The 18,668-nt window shown below is 37.2% G+C and overlaps 1 protein-coding gene across 1 annotated transcript in view; it reads right to left on the bottom strand.

Moving 5' to 3' along the window:
* micu2 (mitochondrial calcium uptake 2) overlaps nucleotides 1-17,299 on the bottom strand; it is a 154,879-nt gene extending 137,580 nt beyond the window's left edge. The window contains exon 1 of the mRNA XM_002940749.5: nucleotides 17,061-17,299. Within this exon, the coding sequence (XP_002940795.2) occupies nucleotides 17,061-17,261 (201 nt within the window). The 5' untranslated portion in view covers nucleotides 17,262-17,299. The remainder of the gene's footprint in view (nucleotides 1-17,060) is intronic.
* Nucleotides 17,300-18,668: the final 1,369 nt, after the last annotated feature.

The following is an 18,668-nucleotide window of genomic DNA, read 5'->3' as shown; positions in this document are numbered from 1 at the left end:
CATAGTACTATACCATGTTTTGTATGCAGCTACCTAGCATTCTACATTACACTGAATTAGAAGTATCAAATAAACCTAAACCATTAGGATGTCTTTGTATTTACCGAGAATGTTTTGTTGGTTTAAGTGTTGTGTAACAGTTGCAAGTAAAAAGTCACAGTGAGTGCGATTGTATCTACTCCAGGTTAACTCTTGGCCCCACGTAACCTGAACAGGTACAGTCAACCAAGCATTTTAAATTGGTCTAACAAATTTCATACACTCCCTTGTTTTGTTTTCAGTCTTGACTGATTAAAGAAGAGAGTGTGCAAAGGGAGAGTGTAACATCAATACCTTCTGCACAACAACATTAAGAATTTCATGAGGAAATTAACATTTACAGTCCAAATGTTATATTCTAAACACACATTTTTTAATTTCCAAAAGCAACATGTATTCTAATCCCAAGGACAATCTTTAAAGAGAAACTAAATCTTAAAATGAATAGGACTACAAATGCTGTATTTTATATTCTGTATTCTGTACCATTAGAAAGCTTCAGCAGCTGTATAAAAGTAATGATAGAGATTTATACATTTTCTCAAATAAGCCCAACATCTTGGATCTTGTTGGGTCATCTTGTAATGATCAAGACCCATACATTTTCTCAAATAAGCCCACCACCTTGGATCTTGTTGGGCCATCTTGTAATGATCAAGACCTATACATTTTCTCAAATAAACCCACCATCTTGGATCTTTTGGGCCATCTTGTAATGATCAAGACCTATACATTTTCTCAAATAAGCCAACCATGTTGGATCTTGTTGGGCCATCTTGTAATGATCAAGACCCATATATTTTCTCAAATAAGTCCACCATCTTGGATCTTGTTGGACCATCTTGTAATGATCAAGACCTATACATTTTCTCAAATAAGCCCACCATCTTGGATCTTGTTGGGGCATCTTGTAATGATTAAGACCTATACATTTTCTCAAATAAGCCCACCATCTTGGATCTTGTTGGGACATCCTTTGAGTGACATTGCACATGCTCACTATGCTTCAGGCAGCCGCTGGGAAGCTAAGTTTATGGGCTGTTAGAAACCATCAAGGAGAAAATGAGGTTCAGCTGTCACAGAAGCTGCTGCTACGGAGCTGAATATTACATTATGATGTGGTATGCATTGGTTTCTACCATGCAGTGTGCATCTGAATTAATTACTAATTATCAGTGTATTTCTATGAATATATTCTATATATAGTGTGTATTTTAATTTGGTCCCTAAGCATCCTAAGCAGTTCAGAGCATGCTACAGACCTTTAGGGCCATGCCTGTGCCAAAAACCTTGCTAGTACCAGCCAGCCATTTAAACTTCCCTGGCCACTTTCCCAGACTGATCAGAACAACCGGTGGTGCTCAACAATTTGCATTACAGGATGCTGGCCAATCCACTTGTCAGTGGGAAGCCAGCTGCTTAGTGGACTTGACAGGGAACGACAGTTTATCTTTCCCTGTGTGAACTAAGAACTGTGATTTGACACCCACATCCAGGCCTGGACCAGGATTCAAAAAAGGCCCTGGCATTTCAAGTACACAGAGGCCCAAACAGCCTCTTACCAGCGCAATAAATTGTGACTGTCTATGGCATCTAGCCGATCTGGCAATTGTCAGAATGCAGAGATTGCCAGTCTGGGCCTGCACACTGTGCACTACTGTCCTGACAAAGAACCATTAGTACATGCCCACCATTCACTATTACACAGCCACTCACCTGAAAGAATACATAAAGAGCTCAAATAAAAGGTGTCATTTTTGAAGCAACAATCATTATGTCCTATAAGATCAGGGTGATTTTAAAAAATAAATTTCATTCAAATTTAACAAGAGATCCAAAAGCTAAACTGATTTAGTAGATATATTTTAGGCAAAACATTTTTTAAACAATGTAGAAGATTTTTCTGAATTCAACACTTTCTACATCCTAAAATTTCCTTTTATGAATTCAGATTTCCAGCATTTAGAAGTACAATCCTAGTTTCACGCGATCACTATGCCAATTGGAAATAAATTGACTTGACATTCTAAATGACAATGGGGTTAAGTTGTTTTTACTGAATCATTTAGTTGACATGCTTAGTCTAAAATGCCTGATACTCATCCATTCATCCTCATAGCCATACAGATGGGAAACATTATAGGCTTACCATTAGAAACAGTCTGAACTCCACAAACATCTCACATTACCAAAAACATATGCTTTCCTTAAAAAGAATTAAACCGGAGTATGAGGGCACAAATTAAGCATATTTGACAAATGTGGAAATTAAAAGTGAGGTCATACATACTAAGATAATGTGCTTTTTAACTTGCAAGAATGCAATTATATTCTATTACTAAGCTTAATTAAGTGGTACATGAAGTTCATCAAAAAACAGAGGGGGGAGTACTGCATACATGAGATAGCTAGCTGGTAAACTAGGACACAGATGTGTCCCCTTAATATCCCGGTATTTATTTAGCGCAGACACATTTACACAGCACTTTACAGAAATGATACATGATTCACATCATTTCAATAGAATATATAACCTAAGGTCCCTATCACATTCACAAACACTAAGGGCAATTTAATCAGGAGCCAATGAATGTATGTATGTTTTTAGACTATGGGAGGAATCCCATGCAGACACAAGCTCATCAAAGTCATAACCAAATTCAAGACCCCAATACAAGGCAGAAGTGTTACAAACCGAGCCACGGGGCTTCTAAACCTGGAAATCTGGGAAATGTTTTGTCATATAGACAAAAGGCAACAGATTTGCAGAGGTACTTTGCACTTAATGTATGATACAATAGAAACTCCTGTGGGGTAGCAGAAGTTATAAGTGGAAAGCACCATGTGGATACTGTGGGTATTAAGAAGGCGATTTATTACTGGTTACATTTTTCTAAACCTTTTAGTGTTGGCATTCCAGCACATAAATTAACTGTATGAATCCTCTCACTGCATTTTGATAAACTCACACAGCAACCTTCTTTGATAAATGTGGCAATTCACTGAAGGGGGGATTTACCTTCTTAATAAAATTTGCATATGCCTTTCTCTCCACTAAACAAGCATTTTTTTTCAATATATATACATTACCAAAAATTATTGGCTTAGCAGACAACAACTCTCTTTTTGTTAGTCTCCTTAGTGCATCTTTCATCATAAGTAGTTTGGGCACATTCTGCTCCAAGTACTGACGCACATGTCCCCGTACCTTGTCAGTCATATATGTATATATATATATATATATGTATATGTATATATATATATATATATATATATATATATATATATATATATATATATATATATATATATATATATATATATATATATATATATATATATATATTTCTATTCACTGGACCACAGCGTTTGAAGCAGGCCAAGCCCAAACGACATATGATACAAAACACACTTAGAAGGACTAAGAAATGCGGTCAGCGATCCCCTGTATTGAGAAGATCTTAGGCCACTGCCAATTTGTGCGTTAATATCTCCTAAGCCATTCATTTTTTGGTAATGCACATACATTAAAAAATGCTTGTCTAGTGGAGAGAAAGACATATACAAATTTTATTATGAAGGTAAGCCACCCCTTTAAAAACTTCTCTGATCTTCATTTCTCTAATTTCTAGGGACCCCCCAAACCCACTCTGAAGGATTCGGCCGAATCCTGAACAGAATCCTAATTAACATGTGGTAATAGGATCAAAAGGGGTTAAAAATCACACATGGTGAAAATTGTTTCCCCTGACCACTTAACCCTTTCCGGATGCTAATTAGGCAAATTAGGGGGAGCCTTGATCCGGCCGAATCCGGGATTGGGTGCATCTCTACCTATTTCACCTATCCACCCTAGAATGTTAGGGCTCACTCGAGTTCTGAAACATTGCACGGTTGACAAAACACCCTGTGAGCCACTTCCTTTATAATAGGCTGGGGATACATTTAAATATACTATAGGAAATACATAGTCAAATATTTTGGTTAATTTACTGGTAGATTTAAAAAGGTGGCTCTAAATACAGATTTCAGCATAGATTTATTTTCAAAATGTAGTTGTGTTTATGTATATATAGGTAGATTAGATTTTGCCTGTAAATCATAGGAGATCTGCAATATCACAATGCACACCATCTGTCAGTACACACACATATACATATTAAATACACAAAGCCACACAGATACATATATGTGAATATATGAAGTGACAAATACAGTATGCTATGAGCTGCCCTCATTGACCTAAGACCACGCTAAGTGATGAATTGGCTTCTACAAACAAATTCAGTTCCTTTTCATTTCGAGCTGCAATTTAACACATAAGAAAACCCAAAAGCTGCAATTAATTTAAATAGCTTCACATGCCCTTTAATCACCGCATTTAAGAATTCATATATGCTTTCTATTTACCAGAGTGTGTTTTTCTGTTTATATTTCAGCATAGCTTGTTATATTTCTTCAACACTTTAAATCAAAGATTGTAGGATTTTGGCTGGCCCACAATGTCTAAAGCGGTATCAGAAACACAATCAGAGTGGAAAGAAACACTGCTGATTGCTGCCTGCGAGGGCTTTTATTATCAGTTTCAGATCAGTGGGCACAAAATGCTATTAAATTCATGGGATCATTCAGAAACATTCTTAGAAATTGGATCTTCAATGGGAGAATGGCTGCACTGCGTTTAACCCCAGAGGTGTCTCACACAAGGCGCTAGAGTAGGTGTAAAAACGGGTTTCAGATGTGAAAACTATTATAGTCAAAACAAAATGAAAAATAGGGGCAGTTTAAAGTCTACCGTGCTAGGAGACACTTTCCTAAGTGCCATCATCTAGAAAAACAAAAAGGTATTTAAGGATTTATTGTTTTTGTGAATTTCCTATTTCAAAAAATTTCCTAATGGAAATATTAATAGTTGAATGCATAGTTATTTTCAAATATATTGCTTAGTTTGCAGATTCTTTCTTCCATATGATCTCATTTTTGTATGGCTCCTTACTACAACTATCCTACCTAGAATGCTCGGGACCTGGGGTTTTCCAGAAAAGGGATCCTTCCGTAATTTGGATCTCAATACCTTAAAGTCTACTACAAAATTATTTAAAATATTAAATAAACCCAATAGGATTGTTTTGGCTTACAAAAGGTTCATTATACCTTAGGATCAAATACAAAGAAATAAAATAATGAGAATAAAAACAAAATTTAACCCCTCATTGCTTGTGCACAGTGTGATGACTGCAGATGGAGAAGGCAGTTACATTATAATAGATAGATACAGGAGGCTGTTGGGGCTGGGGGTTGACTAAAATAAAAAAAAAGAACTTACTACCAAAAATGCATGTGCCTAGAATTTCTATAGTAAATATTAGTAGCGATAACATAAATTGCCACCCATGTAAACCAGACAAAAGTTAAGATAATTAAACAAATCACGTTGATGTCATGGGAATAACACATTTCATGTGTGTAAGGGCACGTTACACAATAGCAGTATTGCTGAAAGAAAGTGTCTTTTACGTGACAAAGATTAATGTTGTATAGAAATTCCTATTACAAACATCAAATGTTACTAAGAAAACTGTTTAGATATTCACCACTTCATAATAAGCTAGAAGTACAAAAACTATTTATACAATGAGTCCTGTTGAAATAAACACACCGGCCATAAAATAACAATCAATAGCAGAACCTTTGCCAGCCTCATTTCCACAAAGTGACGAGCAATACTAAACATCAGGACAACACACCTTCTTCAGCTGTATATACTATATACAGTATAGATATGCCATAGCCAGGTTTGGGATCCCTTATCTGAAACAAAAACTGTTATCCAGAGGGCCTTCCTATCTCCTATTTCCACTTTCTCTTTATTGATAAATCATTACCTTGTACTGGATGGTAACTAAGCTGCATGAATCTATATTGGTGGCAAAAAATTTTTTTTTGAAGACTTAGGAGTCTATTCATCAAAGTACGAGTTTGAATGCCAAATTGGGAAAAATTTTGATTAAATATGATAATTTGTGATGATCGCAAATATCACGAAAATGCTTACGATAATATCGTATTGGCGATCCGAAAGTCATGAAATTTTCGTATCCGAACGATCGTAAACAGCAGGAAAACCTTTCTGACTTTGATCCTTCTGTGCTTGATTTTGGAAGCCTCCCACAAGACTCAATGGCACTCTGCAGCTCCAACCTGGCCCAAAGAAAGTCACGATGCCTAAGCTTGAATGAATTCGAAACTTTCGTACTTGTTGCGACAATACGATTTTGACTCACAAATTTTGTCGCAAAGTACGAAAAAGTTGCGAAAAAAATGAAAATACGCACAGTACGATCAAATACAATTCTTTTGTAATTCATACCTGTCGTACTAATAAATAGGCCCCTTAAGGTAAGGAGATCCAAATTACGGTAAGACCCCTTTTCTGGTAAACCCCATGTCCCAAGCATTTCAGACCAGTTCTTGAGTGAGTTTAAAAGTTTACATTAATTAAAATTTTGAAATGCTTTTAAAGTTACTTTTAAATGAAATTGGAATTAAATTTAGCATTAGTTGAGGTCTCTGGTTCTCATCCAGTTCTGTTTATCAGCTGGCTTGTGCTACACTGCACTTTCTGACTCATGAAACAGAAAATATGAACTCCCAGACTATTACTGTTTTCAATAGCAAATGCCTTTACAAAGAACTAGGAAGGCATCCAACCCATAATTTTGTCTTGATTCAGCCAAATACCTCCAATTGTAAAAACATAAATATTTAGTGCTCTACATCATTGTAAAATAGACTACAATTTCAGATCTACAGAGCATCCCCAACAACTGCAAACTGGGTCATAAATGGGATAGCAACATACATAACACAAAGCAATTTGGTAGAACTAGGCAGCTTAGTAAAGAATGACTGCTTAAGAAAATGGCAGTAGAATAGAAAATCTTTTGAATCCAATATACAGATGGGGCAAATTTTATCTAAATATATAAAGCATCAGCTAATACTTGGGAAAGAAAAAAAGTTGTATGTGGGCGATTCATTAATGATTTTGTTACAGTTTTGGTTAAGAAATAACTATCTGTGTTTGCCGCCAAACAGACCAACAGTCACTTGTGCGAGAAGCATAATTAAAATGAGAAACGTACATTGTTAAACAGTTTCTGTATATCCAGCCAGCTGACCAAATGATATTCTGGTTTCATAATGCAATGAAGTGTTAGTGATTTTGTAGAGGCATTAGGATAAAAAAGGCATGGCAAAAATATGTTTCCATAATGCTACCATAAAAAATAAAATTAAAATCACCTAAATTGCAGGGTCTCACATGTCAAACATTGCTATAAAAGCAATAACAGTTCATTCTTGGGCTTTATTAGGATGGTAGCGGTGGGATTACGGACTAAAAGAAAATAGCTAACAGCTGCCAGTTCTATGTTTATGACTCGGCAGTTTTGATCCGACCAAGCAACACTGTGAAACATCCATGAAACGATCTTGATAATAAACACGATTGGCCAGCTGAGAAAGGAAATAAAACTCAAGTAAAAGCTCAAGAAGTACAATCGCACTTGGGGGTGGAAGAAATGGTGCCCCCACGAGTCTCAGGTTGAATTTTAAAATTACGGTTGCGGAATTCGCCTGACAAATGTTCATTTTTAAGCTTTAAGTTAATGCAGTTTAGTCAAATATTCATTAATTTATATATGTTTCTGAAAGTGTTTTTACTGGAGTTCCGAAGAAATAAGGACATCTAAAATTGTATATTTTAGTAAAACTTTGTCAAATACTAAAATATATTCTCTTTTTCAAAGGAGATGTTACTGTTACCCTTAGGGTGAAAACACAGAGCTATTAGTACAGGTATGGGACCTGGGTATGGGACAGATCTTTCCATAATTTGGATCTCCATGCCAAAAATCATTTAAATATTGAATAACCCCAAGAGGATTGTTTTGCCCCTAATAAGGATTAATTATATCTTAGTTGGGATCAATTACAGGTACTGTTTTATTATTACAGAGAAAAGGGAATCATTTAACCATTAAATAAACCCAATGGGATTGTTCTGCCCCTAATAAGGATTAATTATATCTTAGTTGGGGTCATGTACAAGGTACTGTTTTATTATTACAGAGAAAAGGGAATCATTTAACCATTAAATAAACCCAATAGGGCTGTTCTGCCCCCAATAAGGGGTAATTATATCTTAGTTGGGATCAAGTACAGGTACTGTTTTATTATTACAGAGAAAAGGGAATCATTTAACCATTAAATAAACCCAATAGGGCTGTTCTGCCCCAATAAGGGGTAATTATATCTTAGTTGGGATCAAGTACAGGTACGGTTTTATTATTACAGAGAAAAGGGAATCATTTAACCATTAAATAAACCCAATAGGGCTGTTCTGCCCCCAATAAGGGGTAATTATATCTTAGTTGGGATCAAGTACAAGGTACTGTTTTATTATTACAGAGGAAAAGGAAATCATTTTTAAATTAGAATTATTTGTTTATACGGGAGACAGCCTTTCCGTAATTTGGAGCTTTCTGGATAACGGGTTTCCAGATAACGGGTCCCATACCTGTATCAGCTACTTGATGGACGTATGTCTTTTTTTCAACCTAACTTACTATGAAAAAGATTTTTGAAATTTAGCCTAGGTCAATTCCCATTGACTATATAAACTCACAAGCTTCTGTAATTTCTTGTGATCAATTTGACAAAGTTAATCACAATTTATAAGACTAGAAAAAACAAGTGAAAAAATTAAAAAACATATTCCCTGACTGAATGGTCATTTGTTTCTATAAAATATAAAAAAAAAAAAATAATAATTCTCTGCAGCGTGAATATAGAAGGCAAAAAATGTCAAGAATTGTACTTCAGTAAAGATAAGGGATTACTAAATGGTTTGGGAATGCCAATTAATTTCCAGGTATTGGTCAGAGGTGTTGCCTATCTAAGAGACCATCTAGCCATCACCGGGGAAATGTACTTCAGAAATATGTTTATTGGGGATAGTGGAAAACTTACTTCCTCTCACAAGGAACAGTATTCTTATTTAAACTGTTCTGTTCAATGCGGAAAAAAATGGACAGTCATAAAATGGATGGCCCCCAATGCCTCACAGTCCCTAAATGGGTATCCTCAATAAATAATACTTCTCCCAAAATAAAACTGACACATGAAGCTAAAGGTTCCCCATCTAAATTTGCCCATCTACACAATTTGGACCAGCTGGTTAGATCTGCATTCTACAAATGACCCCCCATTGTATGACATAGCTTTATTAATGTGTTGCTGACCTTAATACTATACCAACTGATATATCTCTGTGCATTGTGAAATAGTACAAAACTGTAAGAAAAACAACGGACGACATTTTACTGTTGTTTAATGTTTTCTTTTATTTGTCTCTCTTTTCTTGTTATCCCCCCCATTGAAACTCAATAAAAAGATAATTAACAAAAGAAAAATAATTTGATCTTTAAAAGATCACCTTTTCTGCATTGAAGTTTCAGAAAGGTTTTCACGCCGTTTACGATTGTTCAGATACGAAAACTTTGTAACTTTCTGATCGCGGCCACAACATTTTCGTACGACCACGGCACAAATTTTTGCACAATTTCGCACGTCAAAAATTATCGTGGTTGCTCCGAATTTTTTCCAATCGTACTTCTAACAATCCGAAATTCGTGCTTTGATAAATCTGCCCCTAAGAGTTAGAATTACTTGACAGGTGACATTCAGTTGAGGAAGATATGCTGTGATTGAATATAGAACAGTTACCAAGCTGACAGACTGCAGTAATCACTAAACAAGCTTATTTTTTTACTTTCCATTTGCAAGCCCAGCTGCAACTACATTTTGTCTTATTAGTAAAGTTCTTGAAACTTATGGAACTCTAGTTTGTTTAAGGAAGACTGATGGGTGAAAATTCACCTAGAGAAGGGTAGGCAACTGCCTATATACAGCCATAGTGCCTAAAGCCCCAAACTCTCTGCGACAAGTAGAGCAGTAGCAAGCATGGGAAGTAGGCTACAGGTCTCGGATAAGTACAGCAAGCTTTGGGTGCAGGGCAGGTAAATATTAGCCTATTTAGCTGCAGACATGGTAAAATGTATTTGCATAAAAAAAAGCAATTAGCTTATGCACCAACCTATGCACCAACTCCATATCTAATGCAAACACCTGTTAAAGTACTTTACCTCAAACCCACACACAGCACTCTGCAAAACAGCTCCTACAAGCTTCATTATCAGTGACACTAGAAATGAAAAATGGCAATGATATGGAAATGCGCAGTATAATATAAAATAGTTTAGTTTAAAGTATATGTTTACTCACTTTCCCCATGGCCAGGCAATTTTACTGGGCAATTAAAAAAGCATTAAAAAAATTAATTTCAATTAAATGTAGCCTTACAGCGAGTGAAATAAAAACTCCAGCTCACTTATTTTTATCAGAGGCTACAGTATCTTATAGTGACATTAGTTTCTGTTAGTTTATAGCAGGCTAGAAACAGATTTAAGCATTTTTTATGGAGCGAGATGACAAAGGAACCAAATGTAGCTATATTACACCAGCTACAAGTCGCAGCTACAAAACTCCCTTTGTGTCATTAGTCATAAAAATTTAATATTTTAGTAAAACATCAGAATAGTATTTAATGTTTGGGTTACAGGCTTCCCAGCTTAACTCTTTGCATGAAGGACCAGCTTACAAAAGATATTTTTAGTTTATTATATATTACACACAGAAAAATGTTAACAAATGAATGTTTTCCATGATGATACTAAATTGTGCAAAACTATAAGTTCCATGCAGGATGCTGCCGCTTTGCAGAGCGATTTCACAAAATTGGAAAACTGGGCAGCAAACTGGAAAATGAGGTTCAATGTGGACAAGTGCAAAGTTATGCACTTTGGTAGAAATAATATAAACGCGAACTATCTACTACATGGTAGTTTGTTAGGGGGGGTTGTAACTAAACTGGTAAAGGGATGGAAGATTTAAACTATGAGGTTAGACTGTCAGGGTTGGGGTTGTTTTCTCTGGAAAAGAGGCCCTTGCGAGGGGACATTATTACTCTGTACAAGTACATTAGAGGGGATTATAGGCAGATAGGGGATATTCTTTTTTCCAATAAAAACGAGCAATGCACCAGAGGCCCCCCTTTAGAGAAACAGAGCTTCCATTTGAAGCAGCGTAGGGGGTTTCTCACGGTGAGGGCAGTGAGGTTGGGGAATGCCCTTCCTAGTGATGCTGTAATGGCAGATTATGTTAATCCTTATAAGAGCTAAATATTCAGATATGTAGGTAGAAACAAAAATAATTCTTCCTCTATCTGGCAATTCAGCATTAATGTCTTTCTGATGTTAATGTTCCATCCTGTCATAATATCCAAGCCTTGTGCCAATACTGTTTGCCTCGGTTCCCACTATACACGCACAGCATATCGTACATAATCTTGTTCCATACGATAATATTGATGTGTGTATGGCTCCCTTTAGTTTACCAAGACACAATATTACATAAAGTGCAACAAAAGAATTTTAGCCTTGCAGCGGTGCAAACAATTAACAGATCTACCACTAGGTGACCTTGTTCTCTGTATATTCAACATCTGGAGTATGAGGAATGCTTGGGGGAAGTCCAGTTACACTAACTAGTACCAACATTCCTTATTAGAACAATTTGCATTATGTTAGCACAATGTAGTCCTAAGATCCAGTATGTAAAATAATATATTTTAATATAAGACAACCATTTCTGACTGACTGACAAGTGACTGACCATTCCATAATCAAACTATAGACTAATAAACTCTATTGGAGGAATTCCTGACTACAAAAAGATTCTATGTATCACCATGACCTCCTTTAATAAGGGGTAATGCCCTCTTCCATTAGAAAATAGCAATAGATGCAGGGTGCATATCTGATACTGGGTTATAATGCCCACCCTAAAACATTTATCTAAATCGCTTAAAAAATGTTTTATGAAATCGTCCTCTCTTGAAAAACATCCCAGTATGATAACTTTACTGTTAAATTCGGAGGTGAGGAGGAAGAAAAACACTATACTAAATGCATACATAGTTTAATAAGAATGCCTTTGTGGCAATTCTGTAAAAAACTGATAAAGAAAATAAATCAGGGTGCTATATAGTATAGTGCAAATAAAAGAAAATAGAAAAGGAACCATCTCCAGCATGAATTAGGAAAAATGCAAAGGCTCGCCCAAGCTTACAGATGCCCAAACTCAAACTCGTACACCTGCCCAATGCTGGCATTTAATGAATCCAGCTCTCTTTTTTTCACAGTTCCAGTAAATATTGTTACAAGTTTAACCATGGGCTGGTTGGTGAAAGATGCATTACTAAAAGAAAAGCAGACTTTTTCTGTGTTTGAGAAAGCTGAATTCATTTATTAGAGAATAAACAGTAAAAAAAAAAAAAAAAACTAAAATAACAGGCAATGCAATCTGAGATACAATAACCAAGAAAATAGACTTATTGAAAGTACAGAGATACATGGTTGCCTTTCTCCCAATGCGGTAGGCACAGCGTTTTCCCAGGGTGGCTTGAAAAGACACGGATAACTTTTAAGCATATACAACAATATTCCTAATGAATATTAATGTTGCTATTATAATAATAACAGTAGGAGGCTAGCAGAATAGTAAATTACGGGTGCTAACACCAATCCCAAAATTAAGGCAAAAGCATAAAAATAGAATAACTAGGTTCAGTGTTTCACTATATAGAGAGTCATGGCTCTTTCATCAGTTACAGTTTTTTCAGCAAACTACTATAGTAAACAAGTATATTTAAAGGACAGGACAGGAAACCCATGTACATCATGTATCCCCTGTAAAGGAACCCTTCTCAAACCACACCACCGACATTTCCAAACACTGCACCAACTGCCAATGTAGCGCAACAGGGTTAGTGGGCGCAATAAGTCTTTTTTAAGCACTCTGATTGCAATCAGCATCTAGGAGCGTGCATAGTTGGAGTCAGGACCAGATCGGCTACTGCAGCACATGCTCCTGGCCACCAGAGAGCTGGGAAAAGGACGTCAAATTGCCACAGCTGGCAGCCGCCAACCAAGTTGCACTACTCTGTACATTAACTGGTACGGGCAAGCCTGGCAGCCCTGGGGAGGGTGGGAGGTATAGTTCAGAAGGATGGACCTCTGAAGGGAATATATACATACGTTTCCTTGTTCTTTAATTTACACATTTTTCATCAATTCGCCACATTTTCTTAATATTGTTTAGTATAGACTTTTTTTTTTTTTTTTTTAAATAACAGATAATAACCTTTACAATAAGGTGCACAGGATCAAGATACCAGTCACTGTAATTATATAGAAGGGTCAAAGCTCTGACCACAGATTTTATTAAAGACAGAATTCTGTTTGCAATATCTGAATATTTATACATAATTATATACACACATTTTATATATATATATATATATATATATATATATATATATATATATATATCTATATCTATATCTATATCTATATCTATATCTATATCTATATCTATATAGAGAGAGAGAGAGAGAGAGAGAGAGAGAGAGAGAGACAGAGAGAGAAAGAGTCTTCATAAATAGTAATTAAATACTGTACTTAAAACTTGCAAAACAAACAACTCCATCTTACGATTGTAAGCTCTACGGGGCAGGGACCTCCTTCCTACTGTGTCTCATACCACATGTATTTATTGTATTTATTTATTATATCACTTGTCCTCCCTGTGTGTAATTTTGTATTCTGTAAGACTGTACAACGCTGCGTACCCTTGTGGCGCTTTATAAATAAAGTTATACATACATACATACATACATGTTCTTTAAAATTCTTAAAGAGCACTGATCAGAGAGAAATGATTAAAAAGAACATTTATAATCCATAGTAAAGAGAATGTTAATGTTTGTGCTGGATGCTGTATCTAATGTGATAACTTTATCAGTATACAACTGCAATTGTCACTTATTAATCAATAAACAGCAGCTTTGAAAGCCACTGCAAACCTAACCAAATGCAATGTAAAAACTGTGAAAGTAAAAGCTGGCTGTGAAATATTTAAAGGCCCAGTAGCACTATAACAAAAGAAAGTGTCTGCATGCAACTACTATAGTTTATATAAAAAACCTTCATTTTAAAATTAGGTTTACAATTTAAAATGAGGTTATAGGGTACATGATTACATAGCAAATACGGAGACTTTTGTTGTTTTAAGAGGTACAGGGGTCATATTCAAGGCAGAATTAAAATATGATATAAAATAAAGAAATTGTTGGCAAGTTATTTGTAGGTGTTGGATGAACACATACAAACGTTAAATGTAAAAAATGTCTTTACTTGTCCTATTAAGAGGATTTTGTCCCCCCTGAAATATCTATGTCCTCATATATAGCCTTTGGTTTATGAATTCTTTTTCCAATTCAACTTTTTTTTTTTCACCATTCCTGAAATGAAGGAAAATCAAAGGGCCTGTACCTCCTGAATATGTTAGAGTGGCACATAAAGCTTGATACACTTTAAAAAAATGACATGTTATTACTAGAAAAAATTATTTTAAAGGAAAAGTAACACCAAAAAAGTGTGTTCAAGTAATGGAAATATAATATGCTGTTGCCCTGCACTGGTAAAACTGCTGTGTTTGTTTCAGAAACACTACTATAAATTATAAACAAGCTGCTTCGTAGCCAGGGAGGCAGCCATTCAAGCACAGGCTACATAGTAGATAACAGATAAGGTCTGAAGAATCCCGTTATATACTACACTGCTTATCTGTTATCTGCTATGTAACCTGTGCCTTTTCTCCTTTTTCCACCTTGAATGGCTGCCCCCATGGCTACACATCAGCATTGTTTATATAAATTATAGTAGATTTTCTGAAGCAAACATGCCATTTGTACCAAAGCAGGGCAACATTACATTCTACTTTAATTACTTCAAAACACTTTTTGGTGTTACTGTTACTTTAATTACACCATACTGTCAGCTTTTTTTCTCTTTGACTCTTTTTTTTCGCTTGCAGGCCGTATATTCTCTTTAAAAGGGTCCCTCCACTGAAAAACTATTACTTTCCTAATAACTATTCTAAGAAGCTTTAAAATATACATTTTTTTAATGCAGTTGTTTGTAACTTTAATTGCAAAAACTATATATGTCTGCCTCCTTACTATATGCACTATATTGTTTTAAAAGTGGCTGAGACTGGCTTCCTTTCACTTCATTAGGTGTATGGGAGGCTTATGTTTCCCTCTTTTTTTAGCCTGGTGTAGGGGTCCATAGGGTTAATTAGTCCCTATGGCTTTAAACCCTGCAGCTTCCTGGTTTTGTGCTGTTACTGGGCAAAGACCCATGTATCAGTTTTGAGTTCATATGTGTGTTTATTGGTTAACAGGGAGACCACTCACTTGGCACTCAGATATAGGGGCACATTTACTTACTCACGAACGGGCCGAATGCGTCCGATTGCGGTTTTTTCGTAATGATCGGTATTTGGCGATTTTTCGGAAAATTGTCGCAACCTTTTCGTTGCCATTCCGAATGTTGCGCAAAATCTGGCAATTTTTTCATAGCATTACTACTTGCGTGAAAAGTCGCAACTTTTTCGTAGCCTTCACGCCGAGTACGAAAGATTCGGATTCATTCAAGCTTCAGTATGGTGACTTTTCTTGGGCCAGGTTGGAGCTGCAGGGTGCCATTGAGTCCTATGGGAGGCTTCCAAAATCATGCTAAGTCTGAAAGTTTCGGCCGCCGCTTACGAGCGCTCAATACGAAAAAGTCGCGACAAGATACGAGCGCATCGTAATGGCTACGAAAAACTTGTGTTTTTTCGCGCAAATCGTATTGGTAACGAAAATGTAGCGACAGTTTCCAAAAAGTCGTAAAGGCGCCGAAAAAAATCGCAAAAAATACGAAAAAGTCGCAAAATGTTCGTTTTCCAATCGGAATTTTTCCAATTCGGATTCGGATTCGTGGGTTAGTAAATGTGCCCCACTGTGTTAGCAGGGGGGTGGGTCTGCCTGTGTTCTCAAGGGAAGGAGTCTCTGAGCCTGGACGCAAAAGAACTAGGCCCCCAGTAAAGCCATGTGCCCCAGAGTGTGCCAGCCACTCTGGTGAAGTCGGGGACAGGGACCCCGTGAATGAGGACCAGTTAGATAGCAAGTTTTGTGGAGCACTTTCTAGGAAAGTGAGATAGTGAGGGGAGAGAGCACGAGCAGTTTGGCTCAGAGGAAAGTAGCTGTGGGAGTCCCTTCCAGACAGGCACTGTTGCCTTAGTGTAGGGCCACGGTTTAGACCTAGGAGGCAGGTAGTCTGAACCCTGATCCAGAGTTGCCGTGGGGCCTGAGGAGAGTGGTATCCAGCTAGCTGTTCCACAGAGTGAGCAACTGAACCGGTGGCACTGATCCTGCCCAGGCTCACGGGGAGTTGGGAGGAGCGAGTGTGCACCCTCTCTGTGCTGTCTTCAGAGACTGCTATGCTAACTGATGTGCGAGTATATTGCATAACCCTGCAAGTTGCTGAAAATAAACCAGTTCTACTGTTCAACTGCAAGAACCTTCTGGCACCCATTTGTTATTCTGCACTGCACACAGCTACAGTTAGTTGTAGTTGCACTACACCATAGCTCCGTTTGGTTACTTCCACATAGCGAAAGCCCATCCTGAAGGACTGAGTCGCGTGTACCCCATGCTCTAGGCCTATCTAGCCGTGCTGTTGGCTTGTTACAGCCAAGAAAGGGTTACACTGGCTTGTTTTGCTGGAAGAAAAGAAACTTATGCACACTCTCCATCTATCCATATGTGGGCTAAGGATGAATTAGCTGATTGGCTACACCCTCACAAAAGGAAAAGTATAGAGGATAAAGCTGAAAGGTGCAGTTTAACAATTCTAGAACAGCCAAGGGCTGAAGAACATATAGGCGAAATAGATAACGGCAATTAGAAGTGGAAGGCACTTGCCGGGTCTCCCAGCCCCTCACACACCCACCTGCGCTAACACCGTCATCCCATCACTTCCTCGCAGTTTCTTCCCAGTGAGGAGCAGCAGCGCCCCGGAACAGACAGTCCCTGCAACGGCCAGGCCGGCTCCTGCAAGTCGGACAGAACTGACTGACTTCCTACCCCCTCCGAGGCCAATAGTCCCGAATCTCCGCAACAGAAGAGGGAATCCTGCTCTCCAAGCGGCCATGATCCAGGAAGTGTCAGCTGTCACTAGCCGACTTCTCGCGAGATTTGAGAGTTCCTGAGGCCTGTGACGTACAAACGCGGCTTTACCTGTCCTGTGGGAGATGTGACTGTACCTGGGCATAGGGCGGGGCTTCCCTAGCTCCGTGCGGGCTGTAGTGCCAGTGCTCATTGTATGCGGGACACTTGTGCTGAGGATAGTGTTCTAGTGCGTTACATGCTTGTGGCGAAACCATTGTTTTACTTGTTCAATACAAACTGCACTTGGAAGGGGGTACTGATTAAACAGTGTGTAGGGTTTTCTTGTCTTTAAACGTTCTGTACCTTCTTACTATAAAGTTATTCTTTAGTAGACTCTGTCAGCAAACTGACTTGTAATGAGTCAGTCAGATTTTGATGAAAATTTTTGTCAGATACAGGTATAGGACCCATTATCCAGAATGCTCGGGACCTGGGGTTTTCCGTAATTCAGATATTCGACTGTAAATCTATTAAAAAAATAATTGAAAATTTAAACCCAATAGGCTTTTTTTGGCTCCAATAAGGGGTAATTATATCTTAGTTGGGATCAAGTACAGGTACTGTTTTATTATTACAGAGAAAAGGGAATAATTTAACCATTAAATAAACCCAATAGGGCTGTTCTGCCCCCAATAAGGGGTAATTATATCTTAGTTGGGATCAAGTACAGGTACTGTTTTATTATTACAGAGAAAAGGGAATGATTTAACCATTAAATAAACCCAATAGGGCTGTTCTGCCCCCAATAAGGGGTAATTATATCTTAGTTGGGATCAAGTACAGGTACTGTTTTATTATTACAGAGAAAAGGGAATCATTTAACCATTAAATAAACCCAATAGGGCTGTTCTGCCCCCAATAAGGGGTAATTATATCTTAGTTGGGATCAAGTACAGGTACTGTTTTATTATTACAGGGAAAAGGGAATCATTTAACCATGAAATAAACCCAATAGGGCTGTTCTGCCCCCAATAAGGGGTAATTATATCTTAGTTGGGATCAAGTACAGGTACTGTTTTATTATTACAGAGAAAAGGGAATAATTTAAACATTAAATAAATCCAACTGTTCTGCCCCCAATAAGGGGTAATTATATCTTATTTGGGATCAAGTACAAGGTACTGTTTTATTATTACAGGGAAAAGGAAATCATGTTGAAAAATGTGAATTCTTTGATTAAAATTCGGAACTTTCTGGATAATGGGTTTCCAGATAAAGGATCCGATACCTGTATATTGATGTAGCAGATTTTGATGAAAATTTTTGTCAGATATATTGATGTATGCTTCCTTTGCCTAGACCAGGGGCACCCAGAATTGTCACCTTGAGATCTACTCTTTCTACCTATACTTTCTCCAAAAACATGGTGGCAAAATGCCTCAAATCACCT

Source organism: Xenopus tropicalis, chromosome 2 (assembly GCF_000004195.4).
Source record: "Xenopus tropicalis strain Nigerian chromosome 2, UCB_Xtro_10.0, whole genome shotgun sequence".
NCBI classification, from domain to species: Eukaryota; Metazoa; Chordata; class Amphibia; order Anura; family Pipidae; genus Xenopus; species Xenopus tropicalis.
The sequence above is the reverse complement of the archived record's forward strand: the minus strand, read 5'-3'. Positions and strand labels throughout refer to the sequence as shown.